Source organism: Balaenoptera musculus, chromosome 5 (genome assembly GCF_009873245.2).
Source record: "Balaenoptera musculus isolate JJ_BM4_2016_0621 chromosome 5, mBalMus1.pri.v3, whole genome shotgun sequence".
NCBI classification, from domain to species: Eukaryota; Metazoa; Chordata; class Mammalia; order Artiodactyla; family Balaenopteridae; genus Balaenoptera; species Balaenoptera musculus.
Window position 1 is genome coordinate 36,992,656 of NC_045789.1, and position 21,780 is coordinate 37,014,435.

Here is a 21,780-nt window from a genome sequence, read left to right on the forward strand (position 1 = left end):
GCTAAGAAACTAAATGTTCAAGACAATGTTTTCCTCATCCTGATTTATCAAATTAGCTCAAATCTTAGTTTTTCCTTATTTTTAAGCATTTCTACAGATCTCTTGGACTTACTAAGGCTGCTGTCACTTTTAATACAACAGTGTCCATTCAGTAGGTTTTAGATATTAAGAAGAAAAGATCTGTAGGCACATAAACACAGCTGAGTAAAGCTACTTCTAAAAATAGAAGGAAAAGTTACAATCTCAAAAAAAAAAAATCAGTAGAGTAGATGCTCACATGCTCACAGCAGCTCTCACCTTTAAGTAAAACAGAGGGCAACAGAAAGCGCCTCATGTAAGTTAGTGATGTCGTCTGTGGTTAAATGTTGGTAGCACACTTTCGTGAGCATCAAGTCTGAGCTACAATTTATACACAAACTACAGATGCACCTTCTCAGCCACAAAAACCTGAGTAGCAAAACTGTGATGTCTACAGTAAGAACCAATATCCTTGGCGCAGGAAGCCAGCAACCAAATGTGTACCTAACAGCTCATGCTCTACTGCCTTAGCAAACAAAGCAAAACAACATACATACACAAATACACAATTTATCTGGTTTACTCATTAAAACTCTGACTTTAAAATTAAAAATACAGAATATGTGATGATTATTCACTATAAGCTATTCTAAATCATTATGTTCAGGTCCAAATACCACCTCATAATTGAAGCTGGTTTAAATCAATTAATTGTCTATTTATCTATCTGTCTGTGAGTATTTTTGCTGTGATTGAAAAAAGTATAAGAAAAATTAAAATGTTTGTTTCATACATTTTAAACTCTAAGATAACTCTTGAAAGAATTGTCTCTAGACAAGACAGACTACATGCATAGCCACATAAGAGGCAAAAAAATTTCTTACCAAGGAGAGGTGATTTCCTCCAGTACCCATCTCTTACTTCAATGTAATCATACCAGCACAAACTACTTTTGTATAGGTCCATCGTAGTAAAGTTTAAGACAATCTGCAAAATGTAACAAAAGAATACACAGATTAAAAATGATTGTAACTTCACATGGCTAGGAACCCAGGACTACTGTGAAAAGAGATTCATAGCACATTTTTTTTCCTTGTATCAGTATCCCTCTAATACTTTTTAAATAAACAACTCAAAAAAACACCCATTTTCTCATTCACTTTAATGTCTAACAATTTAGAAGCACAATGTCAATAAAGAAACTAAACATTTCAGCAATTAAACCAAAGTTTCTGTAAAGTTAATTTGAACAATTGTGAAACAAACAGAAATCTTTATTCAAATAGTTTATTTTGAATTTTCTTAGATAAACATGACTTAAACCATGAGAACTTCTGATTTTACTATGAGTGTCTTCTTTTTAATAATTTATTTCAGACATCTATAATTATGTTAAAAATAACCACCATGTGCCATATTCCGGGAACATAATATCATTGTGTATGTTGAAATGTTTTAAATACAGCTCTAGAATTAAAATTTGTCCATGTAACTATAATCAAAGACAGATGTCACTATGTTTCTCCAGATCCAAGAATATGTATTCGAAGACCTTTTAAGTTAGAAGATCTTGTACATGACCCTTTATTCTGTACTTTGTTTTGAAATGATGTTGCTTTTTAAGATAATTCAAGAGCAACTTTAGAAAAGACAGTTTTCTTACTGCTTTATAAAAAGACTTTACTTTTCATATTATTAACTTTTTTTTTAGTTGATTACACCTAAAAGTAGAGCCAAACTAACATAAAAATGCACGTATCTGCTGAGGTAAAATTCACTTGGAAAATACTTTTGTATATTCAAAAACTCATTCTAACTCTATTCTGCTTAAAACATCTAAGATGCTTAAGGTGTACAATGAACCTGTTCTTTAATCTAGAAATTGAAATGGACTTTGGCCAAAAGCAACAAATTATGAATATTTGACATACTTCTAATATAAAACTGTAGGTTGTAACAGTATTTACAGAATCCTTTTGTGTCAATATAAAAATTCGAATGTAGGAAGACTCTCGAGGAATGAAAAAAAAGAAAAGAAAAAGTATAATCAATTTTGAATCCATATTCCCTAAAAGTACTACCTTTTTTGTGTTAGAAAACATATACTTCTCCCCTTTCTTGAGCATAGTATTTAACAGAAAGGTAAGTACTAATTATGGCAAATCAATCCTCACTCAACTAGCTTACTTCTTCCTAGGATGAAGATACAGCATAACAATAAATATTTCTCATGGCATCTTATATCTCAGCACCGTGATGATCATTGATGAAATTGTATGCCAAAGTTCGTTTTAATTGCCCATATAAATAACCATTTCACAGAGATGGAAACTAAGAATTTATCTAACTATAATGAAAGTCAGTTGTACCTTATAATGGTGTTAACATTTCACCATTAAATTCAACATTTACCAGTTTCTTTAAACATGTACTTTCTTGATTACAAAAGGATGAAATCTATCAAGGATGTGAAAATAGAGACAAGATGTTGTTTAACTGTAATGCAGTAGGCGTGGCATAATTTGCTTCGGTTTAATAAAACTTCATTTATTTCTTTCTACCTTATTTATAGTTTTTTTCTTTTTCCTTTGTTTTTTTTTCCTTCATCTGATTTTATCATTCTAAATATTCTAAAAAAGGTTTTACAAGAATTTCCAAAATATCAAAGGACAAAGGACTAATCCTTTTTTTCCCTTTCTTTTTCAATAACCCTCCATATTTGATTATCAGAATGCATAGTTTCTAAACTATTTTCCTGAAGTTACCAATATGCTTGCTCTTCCATCTCTGAATACCAATTCAACATTAGGTTATTCTTAGGACATAATTGGGAAATAATTTCTGGTTTCCCTCCTTATATTTACTTTAAGGCTGCTACAAATGAGGAATACTACCACTGTCTGATATTAAGTTTCATTCTCCATTTGTATTCTCCCTATAGCAACCACCAGGGTTTCAACTCTGTATGATCATATGAGAACTTATTTGTTATAGCAGAGACGGCAAAACTAGAATACAGACACAAACAGTAGACCTCAAGGCTCATTTGTGGCTTCCCTCTGGGATATAAAGGAGAGTTGTATAATGGTATGCAAAGAGTTTCAACTTCCTCCTCGATGAGGAAAAAATCAGCTAAATTGGAGGGATGCGTGTCATCAAAATTTATTCAAAATTGAAACGATGTGGTTGGATTGCTAACAAATAGTTAATATTTGAAGTCCGGAACACACACACATACAACATACGTGCGCACACACACACACACACATACACACACAGTTGGAAGGGGGTAACTCTAAACAGAAAAGTTTCCTATCTTGTTTTTAATCTTCTATTTTAAACTCCAAGCACTGTGAAGGAACAAAACTGGCCTACTTTAATGTAAAACATAGCGTCCTTTAGAAGCAGAAAATGTAATAAAGATAGGTTTTCTAAAATCAAATCTTAGGGCTCTGATGTAGAAGTAAAATGTTGGCCTTTGACTAAGGTTGCTAGCAGAATCCATACTTGAATTACAAATCAAAAGCACTTGAAAAATATTTGATTGTTTTATATTATATTATGCTATTTTATATAAATACGTTGCATCTTTTTTTCAAAGAATGATGAAATAAAAACTACCTAGCACAATTATATAGATGTTTTATTTCTTATGTTAAGTATCAGTTTACCATTTCTCAATTTAAAATTAATCATAGTTCCTCTGGAACATGGGATTGAGGGAGATACAAGGAACAATTCTAAGATTTCCTGTCATCTGTTTGGCGTCTTAGTTGCTATTCTGCAAATTAAATGGATTCAATTGCTATGGAGTTTGCTTATTAAAGATTTTGTTTTACAATCTTACAGAGTGAACAATCTTGAAGAAAGGCAGATCAACAGTCAAGGGACTAGATGTCTGGAAGTCTCCAGAGAAAGATATAACCAGTGAACTTTTGTCAGCATGATTAAGATATTATTGACTACCTAAACTAATTCCATGAATACCATAAAAAGACCAATTAGAATATATTTATACCTTATAGTGCTGGGGGTGGGGAAGATAGAAATCTTGTCAATTAGACTGATATTATTAAATAGTTCTTTAGAAAGAGATATTAGAATTAAAAGCAGTAAAATAAAATAGATTTCAGGGCTCCATCCAGAAGTAGCTTGGACAAGTCTGATAAACTCTCTAGGCAGACAACAGTTTTCTTCTCAGAAATAAGACTAGGGGCAAAATCAGGGACCAGTAAACTATACCCCATGGGCCAAATCCAGCCTATAGCCAGTTTTTGTAAAGAAAGTTTTGTTATACACATTCTTTTACATATTGTCTATGACTGCTTTTGCAATACAATGGTAGCATTGGGTATTTGAACAAACTGTATATCTGGCAGAGCCAAAAATATTTACTGTATATCCTCTCCAGAAAGATTTGCCAAATCCTAGAATAACTGATAATTAAGGTTTTGTTCAGTGCTGAACTATATCATACTAAAGGGAAAATTTGCATTTATTATCACAACTAGGAGTTGTTTGTGACTGTGAGTCAAAAAGTGTAGGTTCAAGTTTTAGCTTCTCAGTTTGCTAGTTTACTTAAACTTTCTGAGTTTGAATGAATGTTCTTGCTATAAAATGGAGATCATCATATCAGGCTGATCTCAGCAGAATTAAATCAGAAAGATTTAATTGGATAATGTGTAGAAAAACACTAAGGTAATCTAAATACATTGTTAAGATTCTCATGTATTATTATTTTCATGGTACATATTTGAGCATCCCTTACAATATAAATCCTAAACAGTTATGAAATAAATAAAAATATTAATCCAATTTACTTAATCCAACTCTGCTGGGAGACATAAAAACATTAAAGTTTCCCAGGAAAATCAACATGTTAAAATAAGGGATTCTTAATTTAAATTCTAAAGAAGAATGGGCAGGAGAACTTGGGGCCTTGGTTTAAGCCCCTGCCTTACAACAGACTAGTTGTATGACTCAGATCATAATTCCATCAGGGATTCATTATATGGCAGGTGAAAACCAGGAGCTGGATTAGGCTATGAAAATAATTTTTCTGCTTAAATATATATGATAATATCTGGATTTTGAAATTTTGATTTGTCATCACCAACTATTCACAGGAACATTTTTTATACCTGCCTTTCCTTAATCCTTACTCCATCCCTATGTCTAATCAGTTGCCAGTTTCTATAGATACTCTGCAATGCCCCTGAAAATGTTCTCCTCCTTCTATTTCACTGTCAGTGCTCTCCATGCTTCTCTGAATTAATGTAAGAGCTTCACAAGATGTGTTTTGGTTTTTAATTGAACTCTTCTCCAATTCATCCTACACTCTATGATCATTTTAAACCCAGTAAAGTTGGGTTCCCATCATGGTATTGGTGGCTTTACATCCATCATTATAAATTTCTAAGCCTGGGCATCAAAGATTCTAGATGATAACCTACCTTTGCTGCCTCACTTTCACTATCTCAAACGAAGAATCTTCATCCCACTCATCCCTGACTCTTGCTATTGCGTCCTGACAAAGTACCCCAATTTTAGTATCCCTTTATTCAAGGTATACATAATTCTACCTGGGATCCTACTTTCCCCTTCCCTATTTCTAGAAACTCTTCATATCTCTCAAAGTTTGAAATAAATACTGCCCTCTCTTCAGTCATGTCTGGATCTCCCAACAAGATCTGAGCTCTCTTATCTCTGCAAATCCATGACAAGTTGTGTCTTGCTTTCTTCAGCTATTTTTCAGTTTGCCTATTATATTACTAGGCCTTGTCCTTGTTATATGTTTGTAAGATTCTTGATGGCAAAGATTTCTTTCACAAACAAGCAGATGCATTTATTTTAATAAAATCAAAGATTTTTCTACATAGCAATTGCTAAATTTAAGCAGTGGCCTTTGGCAATATAAATATTATATTGTAAATTGACCCCATATGTGTAAATCATTAGATTTTGTAAAAAGAAAGTTTTGCAAAATGAAAGAGGTCAAATGATATAGTTTTTAAATGGGCTATATAGGAAAAGAAAAAATATTAACTCTAGTCAAGACATAAGCAATATGCCCTTGTAGAAAGGTCAATCAATTCTAAGGAATGAAAAAATCGATATTATGTGCTTCTGTCAGCTCAGTACAGTTACATTCCCAGAGGCACATTCTGGGCTGTTCCCAGCATTTGCTGTGCAATGTCAAGGACGGCCTGGGATTGAACAGGACTGCCTTTACCTTAGGAAGCTCAGTCCTAGGAAGACATACATGTACACTGACAATCTTATTATTATTATTATTATGTTCAATCTTATTATTTTTAACTGTGGTAAAATAAACATAAAATTTAACATTTTAACCATTTTAAGTATACAGTTCTGTGGCATTAAGTACATTCACATTATTGTGCAACAACACTCTTATTTAAAAAATATTTTTTCCTGGATAAAGTAATATAAGTTTATTGTAGAAAAGGAAAGGAAGAAGAAATCAAAACCTATTTGTAAATCTACCAGGGAGAAATAAGCGTTGTGTTGGTATATACCAACACAATGCTTATATTCTTCTATAATCTTGTCTCTAACATATGTAATTTAAAAATTAGATCTTTTCATGCCTATGATTTTTAACCTGCTTATTAAACTTACCAATAATTTGAAAACATAGTCTCTAGTTCCAGGAAATACAGTCTTTTAAAAAAAATAGTTTGTAATAAGGGTGCCATGATATTTTAAAATAATAACTCATGTGATTATCTTCAGAGAGAGAAATTTAGTGACAGTCTTCTCATTTATACCATGTTTTATTCCTTCTTAATAAAAATAATTTGTTAAGTAAATTATCAAATAAACATTTCACTTTTGCATTGGCCATTATGTATATTTTTGTAAAATAGAATATTTAGTACTTAAAAAAAATCAATCAGTGTTTTTTTCGACTTTCAAATTTTATTTTGTTTTCAATTTTTCATTTTTCTAAATAGCTATCTTTGCATATAAACAGATAATTGCTGTAGGATAAATTTCTAAGATAAAGTGTTTTGCAAAATGTGATACAGATTAGCAGAGTTCTTCAGAAATGTTATCTCAATGTTTATTTCCAGGAGCTGGGTACTCTCACCATCATTTGATATTATCATTCTATTCCTTCTTTGCCAATTTAATGAATGAAGTACAGCACATTGTTGTAACATTACTTTGATAAAAAATGAGAGTAAACAATTTCATACATTGATTAAATATCTATTTACCCTGATACTTCAATAAATACTCTGCTTCTTCAGTCATTTTCTAATATGGTGTAAATCTTTATTTATTAATTTATAACAGCTCTTCATATATGTATAACATCAATGTTGTCTTATCCGTTTGTGTTATAATATTCTTCATTTTGATTTTAATATGTATATTTGCATTTTTATAAAAGAGATTTAGTTTATGTAAATAGCTCTGAAAAATTATTTTATTACATTTTCTTTTTTTCAATTTATGTACCTGACATCTTTTTCAAAATAAAAAACAAATCATTTATGCTTTCTTTAGAAAAAATATGCAATATAAAATAAAACTTTAGGGATCTCCCTGGTGGTGCAATGGTTAAGAATCCACCTGCCGATGCAGGGGACATGGGTTCAAGCCCTGGTCCGGGACGTCCCCCAGGCTGCGGAGCAACTAAGCCCATGTGCCACAACTACTGAGCCTGTGCAGTAGAGCCCACAAGCCAGAGCCACTAAGCCCGCATGTTGCAGCTACTGAAACCCACACACCTAGAGCCTGTGCTCTGCAAGAAGAGAAGCTGCCGCAATGAGAACCCCAGGCACCACAACGAAGAACTAGAGAAAGCCTGCATGCAGCAACAAAGACCCAACGCAGCCATAAATAAATAAATAAATTTATAAAATAAAAGTTTAATGTTTTCAAAAATATTTTAAAATGATTTCATTATTATTTATTAAAAAAATCTTTTCCCAATTTATTTGAGACATCATCTCTATAAATGAGTATGTGACGTCTTCTCTTCCCTGAGGCATAATTCTGACTTTTTTAGATTAATCCAGAAGCCTATTTTACAATACCACAGAATTTGAATTACTGAAACTTCATAATGTTTTTTTACTATCTTACAGTGCAATTCACTCCCTTTTGTTAATTATTTTCAGATTTGCCTTGGGGGAGAGAGCTTCAAGATGGCAGAAGAGTAAGACGTGGAGATCAACTTCCTCCCCACAAATACATCAGAAATATATCTACATGTGGAACAACTCCTACAGAACACCCACTGAATGCTGGCAGAAGACCTCAGACTTCCCAAAAGGCAAGAAACTCCCCACGTACCTGGATAGGGCAAAAGAAAAAAGAAAAAACAGAGACAAAAGAATATGGACGGGACCTGCACCAGTGGGAGGGAGCTGTGAAGGAGGAAAGGTTTCCACACACTACGAAGCCCCTTCGTGGGCGGAGACCACGGGTGGCAGAGGGGGGAAGCTTAGGAGCCAAGGAGGAGAGCGCAGCAACAAGGGTGTGGAGGGCAAGGCGGAGAGATTCCCACACAGAGGATCAGTGCCGACCAGCAGTCACCAGTCCAAGAGCTTTGTAGGCTCACCCGCCAGGGCGGGTGGGTGCTGGGAGCTGAGGCTCAGGCTTCGGAGGTCGGATCCCAGGGAGAGGACTGGGGTCGGCTGTGTGAACACAGCCTGAAGGGGGCTAGTGTGCCACAGCTAGCCAGGGGGGAGTCTGGGAAAAAGTCTGGAGCTGCCGAAGAGGCAAGAGACTTTTTCTTGCCTCTTTGTTTCCTGGTGCGCGAGGAGAGGGGATTAAGAGCCCTGCTTAAAGGAGCTCCAGAGACGGGCGTGAGCCGCAGCTATCAGCGCGGACCCCAGAGACGGGCATGAGACGTTAAGGCTGCTGCTGCCGACACCAAGAAGCCTGTGTGCAAGGACAGGTCACTCTCCACACCTCCCCTGCCAGGAGCCTGTGCAGCCTGCCACTGCCAGGGTCCCGTGATCCAGGGACAACTTCCCTGAGAGAACACATGGTGCGCCTGAGGCTGGTGCAACGTCATGCTGGCCTTTGCCGCCACAGGTTCACCCCACATCTGTACTCCTCCCTCCTCCCGGCCTGAGTGAGCCAGAAACCAGAAGCAGCTGCTCCATTAACACCGCCCTGTCTGAGCGGGAACAGACGCCTGCAGGCGACCTACACACAGAGGAGGGTCCAGATCCAAAGCTGAACCCCACGAGCTGTACAAACCAAAAAGAGAAAGGTAAATCTCTCCCAGCAGCCTGAGGAGCAGCGGATTAAATCACCACAGTCAACTTGATCTGCCTTGCATCTGTGGAATACCTGAATAGACAACGACTCATCCCAAATTGAGGAGGTGGATGTTGGGAGCAAAGATATATATATATATTTCCCTTTATCTCTTTTTGTGAGTGTATATGTGTATGATTCTGTCTGTGATTTTGTCTGTATAGCTTTGATTTTACCATTTGTCCTAGGGTTCTGTCGGTCCGATTTTTTTTTTATTACATAAAAAATATTTTTCTTAATAATTATTTTTTATTTTAATAACTTTTTAAATTTTATTTTATTTTATATTCTTCTTTCTTTCTTCCTTTGTTTCCTCCCTTTTATTCTGAGCCATGTGGAGGACAGGCTCTTGGTGCTCCAGCCAGGCATCAGGGCTGTGATACTGAGGTGGGAGAATCAAGTTCAGGACAGTGGTCCACAAGATATCTCCCAGCTCCATGTAATATCAAATGGCAAAAATCTCCCAGAGATCTCCATCTCAACGCCAAGTCCCAGCTCCACTCAAAAACCAGCAAGCTACAGTGCTGGACACCCTATGCCAAACAACAAGCAAGACAGGAACAAAACCCCATCCATTACCACAGAGGCTGCCTAAAATCAAAATGAGGCCACAGACACCCCAAAAAACACCACCAGATGTGGACCTGCCCACCAGAAAGACAAGATCCAGCCTCATCCACCAGAACACAGGCACTAGTCCCCTCCACCAGGAACCTACACAACCCACTGAACCAACCTTAGCCACTGGGGACAGACACCAAAAACAACTCAAACTACGAACCTGCAACCTGCGAAAAGGAGACCCCAAACACAATAAGTTAAGCAAAATGAGAAGACAGAGAAACACACAGATGAAGGAGCAAGGCAAAAACCCACCAGACCTAACAAATGAAGAGGAAATAGGCAGTCTACCTGAAAAATAATTCAGAATAATGATAGTAAAGGTGATCCAAAATCTTGGAAATAACATGGAGAAAATACAAGAGACGTTTAACAAGGACTTAGAAGAACTAAAGAGCAAACAAACAGTGATGAGCAACAGAATAAATGAAATTAAAAATTCTCTAGAAGGGATCAATAGCAGGATAACTGAGGCAGAAGAACGGATAAGTGACTTGGAAGATAAAATAGTGGAAATAACTACTACAGAGCAGAATAAAGAAAAAAAGAATGAAAAGAATTGAGGACAGTCTCAGAGACCTCTGGGACAATATTAAAGGCACCAACATTCGAATTATAGGGGTCCAAGAAGAAGAAGAGGAAAAGAAAGGGACTGAGAAAATATTTGAAGAGATTAGAGTTGAAAACTTCCCTAATATGGGAAAGGAAATAGTTAATCAAGTCCAGAAAGCAGAGAGAGTCCCATACAGGATAAATCCAAGGAGAAACATGCCAAGACACATATTAATCAAACTATCAAAAATTAAATACAAAGAACTAATATTGAAAGCAGCAAGGGAAAAACAACAAATAACATATAAGGGAATCCCCATAAGGTTAACAGCTGGTCTTTCAGCAGAAACTTTGCAAGCCAGAAGGGAGTGGCCTGACATATTTAACGTGATGAAGGAGAAAAACGTACAACTAAGATTACTCTACCCAGCAAGAATCTCATTCAGATTTGAAAGAGAAATTAAAAGCTTTACAGACAAGCAAAAGCTAAGAGAATTCAGCACCACCAAACCAGCTTTACAACAAATGCTAAAGGAACTTCTCTAGGCCGGAAACACAAGAGAAGGAAAAGACCTACAATAATAAACCCAAAGCAGTTAAGAAAATGTTAATAGGAACATACATATCGATAATTACCTTAAATGTAAATGGATTAAATGCTCCAACCAAAAGACATAGACTGGCTGAATGGATACAAAATTAAGACCCATATATATGCTGTCTACAAGAGACCCACTTCAGACCTAGGGACACATACAGATTGAAAGTGACAGGATGGAAAATGATATTTCATGCAAATGGAAATCAAAAGAAAGCTGGAGTAGCAATTCTCATATCAGACAAAATAGACTTTAAAACAAAGACAAGAGACAAAGAAGGACACTACACAATGATCAAGAGATCAATCCAAGAAGAAGATATAACAATTGTAAATACTTATGCACCCAACATAGGAGCACCTCAATACATAAGGCAAATACTAACAGCCATAAAAGGGGAAATCGACAGTAACACAATCATAGTAGGGGACTTTAACACCCCACTTTCACCAATGGACAGATCATCCAAAATGAAAATAAATAAGGAAACACAAGCTTTAAATGATATGTTAAACAAGATGGACTTAATGGATATTTATAGGAGATTCCATCCCAAAACAACAGAATAGACATTCTTCTCAAGTGCTCATGGAACATTTTCCAGGATAGATCATATCTTGGGTCACAAATCAAGCCTTGGTAAATTTATGAAAATTGAAATCATATCAAGTATCTTTTCTGACCACAGCGCTATGAGACTAGATATCAATTACAGGAAAAAAATCTGTAAGAAATACAAACACATGGAGGCTAAACAACACACTACTTAACAACCAAGAGAGCACTGATGAAATCAAAGAGGAAATAAAAAAATACCTAGAAAAAATGACAGTGAAAATATGACGTCCCAAAAGCAAAACCTATGGGATGCGGCAAAAGAAGTTCTAAGAGGGAAGTTTATAGCAATACAATCCTACCTTAAGAAACAAGAAACATCTCAAATAAACAACCTAACCTTATACCTAAAGCAATTAGAGAAAGAAGAACAAAAGAACCCCAAAGTTAGCAGAAGGAAAGAAATCATAAAGATCAGATCAGAAATAAATGAAAAAGAAATGAAGGAAACAATAGCAAAGATCAATAAAACTAAAAGCTGGTTCTTTGAGAAGATACACAAAATTGATAAACCATTAGCTAGACTTATGAAGAAAAAAAGGGGGAAGACTCAAATCAATAGAATTAGACATGAAAAAGGAGAAGTAACAACTGACACTGCAGAAATACAAAGGATCCTCAGAGATTACAACAAGTAATTGTATGCCAATAAAATGGACAACCTGGAAGAAATGGACAAATTCTTAGAAATGCACAACCTGCCAAGACTGAACCAGGCAGAAATAGAAAATATGAACAGACCAATCACAAGCACTGAAATAGAAACTGTGATTAAAAATCTTCCAACAGGGCTTCCCTGATGGCGCAGTGGTTGAGAATCTGCCTGCAAATGCAGGGGACACAAGTTCGAGCCCTGGTCTAGGAAGATCCCACATGCCACGGAGCCACTGGGCCCGTGAGCCACAACTACTGAGCCTGCACGTCAGGAGCCTGTGCTCTGGAACAAGAGAGGCCACAACGGTGAGAGGCCCACACACCGCGATGAAGAGTGCCCCATGCTCGCCGCAACTAGAGAAAGTCCTCGCACAGAAAGGAAGACCCAACACAGCCAAAAATAAATTAAATAAATAAATAAATAAAAATTAAAAAAAAAATTCTTCCAACAAACAAAAGCCCAGGACTGCATGGCTTCACAGGCGAATTCTATCAAACATTTACAGAAGAGCTAACACCTATCCTTCTCCAACTCTTCCAAACTATAGCAGATGGAGGAACATTCCGAAAGTCATTCTACAAGGCCACCATCACACTGATACCAAAACCAGACAAAGACGTCACAAAGAAAGAAAACTACAGGTCAATATCACTGATGAACATAGATGCAGAAATCCTCAACAAAATACTAGCAAACAGAATCCAACAGCACCTTATAAGGATCATACACTATGACAAGTGGGGTTTATCCCAGGAATGCAAGGATTCTTCAATATAGGCAAATCAAGCAACATGATACACCATATTAACAAACTGAAGGAGAAAAACCATATGATCATCTCAATAGATGCAGAGAAAGCTTTTGACAAAATTCAACGCCCATTTATGATAAAAACCCTACAGAAAGTAGGCAAAGAGGGAACTTTCCTCAACTTTCCTCCTTTCCTCAATAAAGGCCATATATGACAAACCCACAGCCAACATCGTCTTCAATGGCGAAAAACTGAAACCATTTCCACTAAGATCAGGAACAAGACAAGGTTGCCCACTCTTATTCAACATAGTTTTGGAAGTTTTAGCCACAGCAATTAGAGAAGAAAAAGAAATAAAGGAATCTAAATTGGAAAAGAAGAAGTGAAGCTGTAACTGTTTGCAGATGACAAGGTACTAAACATAGAGAATCCTAAAGATGTTACCAGAAAACTACTAGAGCTAATCAATGAATTTGGTAGAGTAGCAGGATACAAAATTAGTGCACAGAAATCTCTGGCATTCCTATACACTAATGATGAAAAATCTGAAAGTCAATTTAAGAAAACACTGCCATTTACCATTGTGACAAAAAGAATAAAATATCTAGGAATAAACCTACCTGAGGAGACAAATGACCTTATGCAGAAAATTATAAGACACTGATGAAAGAAATTAAAGATGATACAAATAGATGGAGAGATATGCCATGTTCTTGGATTGGAAGCATCAACATTGTGAAAATGACTCTACTACCCAAAGCAATCTACAGATTCAATGCAATCCCTATCAAACTACCACTGGCATTTTTCACAGAACTAGAACAAAAAATTTCACAATTTGTATGAAAACACAAAGGACCCCGAATAGCCAAAGCAATCTTGAGAACGAAAAATGGAGCTGGAGGAATCAGGCTCCCTGACTTCAGACTATACTACTAAGCTACAGTAATCAAGACAGTATGGTACCGGCACAGAAACAGAAACATAGATCAATGGAACAGGATAGAAAGCCCAGAGATAAACCCATGCACATATGGTCACCTTATCTTTGATAAAGGAGGCAAGCATATACAGTGGAGAAAAGACAACCTCTTCAATAAGTGGTGCTGGGAAAACTGGACAGGTACGTGTAAAAGAATGAAATTAGAACACTCCCTAACACCATACACAAAAATAAACTCAAAATGGATTAAAGACCTAAATGTAAGGCCAGACACCATCCGACTCTTAGAGGAAAGCATAGGCAGAACACTCTATGACATAAATCACAGCAAGATCCTTTTTGATCCACCTCCTAGAGAAATGGAAATAAAAACAAAAATAAACAAATGGGACCTAATGAAACTTAAAAGTTTTTGCACAGCAAAGGAAACCATAAACAAGACCAAAAGACAACCCTCAGAATGGGAGAAAATATTTGCAAATGAAGCAACCGATAAAAGATTAATCTCCAAAATTTACAAACAGTGCATGCAGCTCAATAACAAAAAAACAAAAAACTCAATCCAAAAATGGACAGAAGACCTAAATAGACATTTCTCCAAAGAAGATATACAGATTGCCAACAAACACATGAAAGAATGCTCAACATCATTAGTCATTAGAGAAATGCAAATCAAGACTATAATGAGATATCCTCTCACACCGGTCAGAATGGCCATCATCAAAAAATCTACAAACAATAAATGCTGGAGAGGGTGTGGAGAAAAGGGAACACTCTTGCACTGTTGGTGAGAATGTAAATTGATACAGCCACTATGGAGAACAGTATGGAGGTTCCTTAAAAAACTAAAATTAGAACTACCATACAACCCAGCAATCCCACTACTGGGCATATACCCTGAGAAAACCATAATTCAAAAAGAGTCATGTACCAAAATGTTCATTGCAGTTCTATTTACAATAGCCAGGACATGGAAGCAACCTAAGTGTCCATCATCGGATGAATGGATAGAGAATATGTGGCACATATATACAATGGAATATTACTCAGCCATAAAAAGAAACGAAACTGTGTTATTTGTAGTGAGGTGGATAGAGTTAGAGTCTGTCATACAGAGTGAAGTAAGTCAGAAAGAGAAAAACCAATACAGTGTGCTAACACATATATATATGGAATCTAAGGGAAAAAAAAAAAAAGGTCATGAAGAACCTAGTGGCAAGACGGGAATAAAGACACAGACCTACTAGAGAATGGATTTGAGCATATGGGGAGGGGGAAGGGCAAGATGTGACAAAGTGAGAGAGTGGCATGGACATATATACACTACCAAATGTAAAACAGGTAGCTAGTGGGAAGCAACTGCATAGCACAGGGAGATCAGCTCTGTGCTTTGTGACAACCTAGAGGGGTGGGATAGGAAAGGTGAGAGGGAGGGAGATGCAAGAGGGAAGAGATATGGGAACATATGTATATGTATAACTGATTCACTTGGTTATAAAGCAGAAACTAACACACCATTGTAAAGCAATTATACTCCAATAAAGATGTTAAAAAAAAAAAAACTCAAAATGTATTAAAAACCTAAATGAAAGACCAGAAACCATAAAAATCCTAGAAGAGAACATAGGCAGAGCACTCTTTGACATAAATAGTAGCAATATTTTTCTGATCTGTCTCCTAAGGCAAAAGAAATAAGAGCAAAAATAAACAAATGGGACCTAATTAAACTTAAAAGTTTTTGCCCAGGAAAGGAAACCATCAACAAAACAAAAAGACAACTTACTGAATGGGAGAAAATGTTTGCAAATGATATGACTGACAAGGGTTTAATATCCAAAATACATAATCAGCTCATACAACTCAATATTAAAAAAAGGCAATCCAATAAAAAACTGGAAAGAATCTTCTGACAGACATTTCTCCAAAAAGACATACAGATGGCCAACAGGCACATGAAAAGATGCTCAATATGGCTAATTATTAGAGAAATGCAAATCAAAACCACAAGGGGATATCACCTCACACCTGTCAGAATGGCTATAATCAAAAATTCTACAAATAGCAAATGTTGGAGAGGATGTGGAGAAAAGAGAACCCTCCTACACTATTGGTGGGAAAGTAAATTGATGCAGCCACTCTAGAAAACAGTATGGAGGTTCCTCAAAAAACTAAAAATTGAACTATCATATGATCCAGCAATTTGATCCCTGGGTATATATCTGGAAAAAATGACAACACTAATTCAAAAGGATACATGCACCCCAACGTTCACAGCAGCTCTATTTACAATAGCCAAGATATGGAAGCACCCAAGTGTCAATCTACAGATGAATGGATATAGAAGATATGCCATATATATATATATATATATATATATATATATATATATATATATATATATATATACACATTCCTTTGTATATAGCAATATTAGCCATAAAAAGAATGAAATCCTGCCATTTGCAGCAACATGGATGGATCCAGAGAATATTATGCTTAGTGAAACAAAGTCAGATGGAGAAAGACAGATACTGTATGAAATCACTTATATGTGGATTCTAAAATATAATACAAATGAATGTATATACAAAACAGAAACAGACTCACAGATATAGAAAACAAACTTGTAGTTACCAGAAGGGAGAGGTAGAGGAGGAGGGACAAATCAGGGGCATGGGAATAAAAGATAAAAACTACTATGTATAAAATAAGTAAGCAAAAAGGATATATTGTACAGCACAGATAACTATAGCCATTATCTTGTAATAATTTTAATGGAGTATAATCTGTAAAAATACTGAATCACTATGCTGTACACCTGAAACTAATATAAAACTGTAAGTCAACAATACTTCAATAAAATATAAAAGAAGAGCAGAATGAACTTAAATATTGAAAGAAAATAATAAAAATATAAGAATAAAAAAATGAGTTAATATTGTTCATTGGCCACTTATAACAATAAATTTATTTGCTCATAATTGTACACAATATTAAAAAAAATAGGAGAAAAAATGATAGATTTGTTTATTTTTTCCTATTTGCAACATTTTGGAAAATACCATTTTATTAGTAATCCTAGATACAAGAAAACTGAATAAACTTTGAATGCTGATGGTATGGGTACTGCAGTTAGATAGGAGAAACTTTTTTTCCAGGTATTATTTTGCTCTTACAAACTGATTTAATTTGATTAATCTTGTGCCAAAACTTTCCATATTCTACAATGCTTTACTTTAAAAACTCATGTATATTGCAGCAACATGGATGGATCTAGAGATTGTCATATTGAGTGAAATAAGTCAGATAGAGAAAGACAAATGTCATATGATATAACATATGTAGAATCTTAAAAAATAGTACAAATGAACATCTACAAAACATAAATAGAGTTACAGATGTAGAAAACAAACTTATGGTTACCAGGGAGTAAGGGGGGGGGGGTGGAAGGGATAAAGTGGGAGATTGGGATTGACATACACACATTACTATATATAAAATAGGTAACTAAAAAGGGCCTACTCTATAGCACAGGGAACTCTACTCAATACTCTGTAATGGCCTATATGCGAACAGAATCTAAAAAAGAGTGGACATATGTATATGTAAAACTGATTCACTTTGCTATACACTTGAAACTAACACAACATTGTAAATCAACTAGACTCCAATAAAAATGTTTTTAAAAAACTAAGAAAAACTGAAAAAAAAATATCATGTACAATTTTAAACTTTCTCTGAAGCTTTATCATCTTTTATATCTTGCTCTTCAGTACCTCTTTAATGATTTTCATAATATGTTTTCAGGGGCTTATTCAAAGGATCTAAACAGAAATTGATCAACACCTATAACTATATTACAACATAGACTCATAATGCTTAAAAATAACTCTATAAAGAATTATGTATGTGTTCATGTATTACAAGTCAGTTGCAACTTTTTATGTATAAAATCTGTTTATGCTACGCAAGAGTTTCATTTAGTTTTCATTGTGAGTATTGCAACATCCTGGACAACTCCATACCCATGATACTCGTAACAACACTCAATTTTCAGGGAGTTGAAACTTTCTTAACTACATTTGCTTTTCCACCAAAACTCAAAGTTTATATGAGTCATTCCAGATGAATTAGTCAAAGGCGAAGGACAAAAATCATTTAATAACTAGTAAAAAACAAAAATTGATATCATTACAATCTTGGTCTGGGAAGACTTTTAAGGTTAGCATTCCAGACAGAATCCAGAAATTAATAGATTTATTCATTTCACTTCTTAATAATTTTAAATTCTATAACCAAACAAACAATATGATAAAAGGAATTTTATGTCTTCCTTTTTAATTCTTACATGTGTAATTTCGTTTTCTTGCCTTAACATGCTACTATTTCCACCAAAATGTTAAAAAAAGAAGAGGACTGGTGGACATACTTGGTTTTTTACCTATCTCAAAGGAAATACTTTCAGAATTACCCTAATGATAATGGTATTTGCACTAATTTTTGTTGCTTCTCTTTATAAGATTAATACTCTTCTATTCCTAGTTTGCTCAGGCTTTGTTGTTGTTGTTAAATCATTAATAGATTATTTTTCTTGATTTAATTGAGATACTCGTCTAATGGTGCTTGTATATATTTACATATACATATACACACAAACATATATACATAATATATCATACATATATACACATATCCATGCATATATCTGCCCTTGAAATATATATATATTATGTATTATTTATATATTTACAGATTGATAGATAGATAGATACATACATACACAGGCATATATATTTGCATTTGGTTTGCTAATGTGGGGAGGATTTTACATACATATTCAAGTGTGAGTCTGGGTTAAAATTTTCCTTTCTTACACTGTTCTTGTCATCAGGATGGCTATCAAGGTTTTGCTAGCCATATCAATAGGAGAGGGTATCTTTTATTTTATTCCCTGGAAGACTTTATATAAGATTATACTTAATTCTTATTTGGTTGTTGTGTAGAACTCACTGATGAAGCCATCTGAGCCTGGATTTCATTGTTGAAAAAATTTTGACTAATAATTCAATAAAATAGTAATTTGATTTCTTTAGTGGTTATAGGAGCATTCAAACTTTTTATTTCTTCTCAAATAAGAACTTAGTAAGTAATATTTTGTAGTAATTTGCCCATTTCATTTACAATTTTAAAGTTATTGGCATAATGTTCAAAATGTTCTTTTGGTGCCTAAAGTATCTATGGTTATAATAAATCTTTTTATTCTAAATATTAGCTAATTGTGCTTTCTCTGTTATTCTTTTTTTTTCTTGATCTCTTTTCACCCATTTCTCTATTTTTCTAAATTGTTTCAAGTACCAACTTTGTCCACACTTTGTACAATACCATGATATTTTCAACTTTATCTTTTATTTATTACTTCCTCCTTCATGTACTTTGTCATTTATTTTATTGCTCTTTTTCTAGTCTCTTTATGTGAATGTCAATCTCATTAGTTTTGGGTATTTCTTATTTCCTAATATGAGCATTTAGGTCTGTGAATTTCCTTCTAAGTACTGCTTTAGGTGCATCTTACAGGTTTGGTATTCTCAGTATTTTTGTTATAATTGAAAATAATTTCTAATTTTATCACAATATCTTCTTGAATGAATTGAATATTTAATGTGTATTTCTCAATTTTAAAATGTGTGGGATTTTTCTAGTTATCCATCTGATACTGACTTTTAATTTCAGTGTGTCTGAGTACATAATTTGTATTATGTCAACCCTTTTAGACCATTTACCATTTCTTTTAAAATTACATCTTTCAAAAAATTCCTGGAGTTTGAGTAATTTCCGTTATAAAATTTCTGAGCTATTTTACTAATCAAACAAGAATAAAAAACAAAGTAAATTATATCTGAAAGAAAATGAACCTTTGCATCTGAGATTAAAGGAGAACTCTTGATGGGATAAACTACCTTCTCTCCTGGGGTCACAGAAACTCTCCAGATGCAGTGTGTATAAGATGGGTAGCCATTTGGAAATCCTGGGGAGGAAAGGTTGCCATTGGATTCTTGTAGGGTTTCTCCACATGCTGAAAGAAAAAAAAAAAGTTTGATTTTCTTAAAAGATGAAAAAGATAAGATTATTCTCTAATTTTTATGAAAGACATTGGCCTCATAAATAAAATCTCCAGTCTTTTGGTGTTAGACAAGAATATATATTTGTATTTTATAAAACACTTTTCCTTTCTAAGTAATTTCTCTTTACGTCTTTCTTACTAGAATTTCAGTATACTTAATCGGATTACTATAGCTAACCATATAACAAGATTATGAGATAAATAACCTGAAGAACCACAAAGTTCTTCCTCATGGAAACCTTTCTCATTCATTCTCAAGGAGCCAGTAGCCAACGTATACGTCACCCATATTCAGCTTCAGGCCAGTGGATACCTAGTTGATGTGGCTCTGGGACCACACGAAACATTCCATTAGTATATTTGGTGTAGAGTGAGGTTAATTTTAATAATGAATACCATATCAAAGTTGAAAAAAGAAATCGTAAATAATAATGAATAAATAATCAATAAGAGGTGCCAAAATGTCACACACAACGAAAATATTTTTCAAAATAAACTGGAAAAAAATTGAAAGATAAAAACATCATGGAAGGGCTTCTCTGGTGGTGCACTGGTTAAGAATCCGCCTGCCAATGCAGAGGGCACAGGTTCGAGCCCTGGTCCGGGAAGATCCCACATGCCACAGAGCAACTAAGCCCGTGCACCACAACTACGGAAGCCTGCGCACCTAGAGCCCGTGCTCTGCAACAAGAGAAGCCAACGCAATGAGAAGTCCGCACACTGCACTGAAGAGTAGCCCCCGCTGGCCACAGCTAGAGAAAGCCCACGTGCAGCAACAAAGACACGATGCGGCCAAAAATAAATAAATAAAATATAAAAAAAGTGGAAACAAACTTAAAAAAAAAAATCACTGAAGATTCAAATTTTCAAATAAGATGTAGACATTTATTTATTCTCTGTTTTCTGTCAATCATAAGTAGAAATTACTGGAAAAGCAATTATATTTTCCTCTTACTAAGCCTTTCTAATTTCTTGGAAGTGATTACCAGTCATCTGAAATAGCAAATAATAATCAGTTACACAGCTTCAAGATCTGTGTGATTGACATCTATAGGCCATTTCAACAAAGGCAAGAACAGAGCATAATTAACTCTGTTTCAGCCAAGGTTTGTAGTTAGAAGCATTCTATAATGGATTTTCTTGTTGTTTTTGCAAGACATGGTATGAGCCACATGAACCTAGGCTGCTTTAAGTATCCTTAATTCAAGAATAATTCCTATACTGCAGCCAGTTTATATAAAGATTTATATAAACATGTTTATAACCTTCACTCAACAATTTGAAAGAACAGCTCCTTCCCTCTGAAGGGACTGAAATAAAAACTGATATACTAACATATTATAGAACCATAGCTCCCAGCAAGTGAACTCTTGTCTCATCAAATCAATAAATTATAAATGGTCTGCATATCTTGATTTAAATGAAGAAACAAAGATGATGGCTTTGAAAACATAAAATAGAGCTGTAAAAACAGTCTGATAAGATATAAGTATTTATTTAGAAACACAGATATTATGTTTACACAACAAAATAAATTTAAAGTAAGAGCAAGCTGTGTTTATTCTGATGAATAGGCAGATAAAAGCAATTTCAGAATGAAAC

The 21,780-nt window shown here is 34.7% G+C and overlaps 1 protein-coding gene across 3 annotated transcripts in view; it reads right to left on the reverse strand.

The window, feature by feature from the left end:
• The window catches only part of TLL1 (tolloid like 1), a 225,937-nt gene that overhangs the window by 63,833 nt on the left and 140,324 nt on the right, over nt 1-21,780 (reverse strand). For all 3 annotated transcript variants that reach the window (XM_036854033.1, XM_036854032.1, XM_036854034.1), the window contains exons 9-10: nt 20,015-20,130; nt 903-1,005 (exon numbers count right to left, since the gene is read on the reverse strand). In XM_036854033.1, the coding sequence (XP_036709928.1) occupies nt 903-1,005; nt 20,015-20,130 (219 nt within the window). The remainder of the gene's footprint in view (nt 1-902; nt 1,006-20,014; nt 20,131-21,780) is intronic.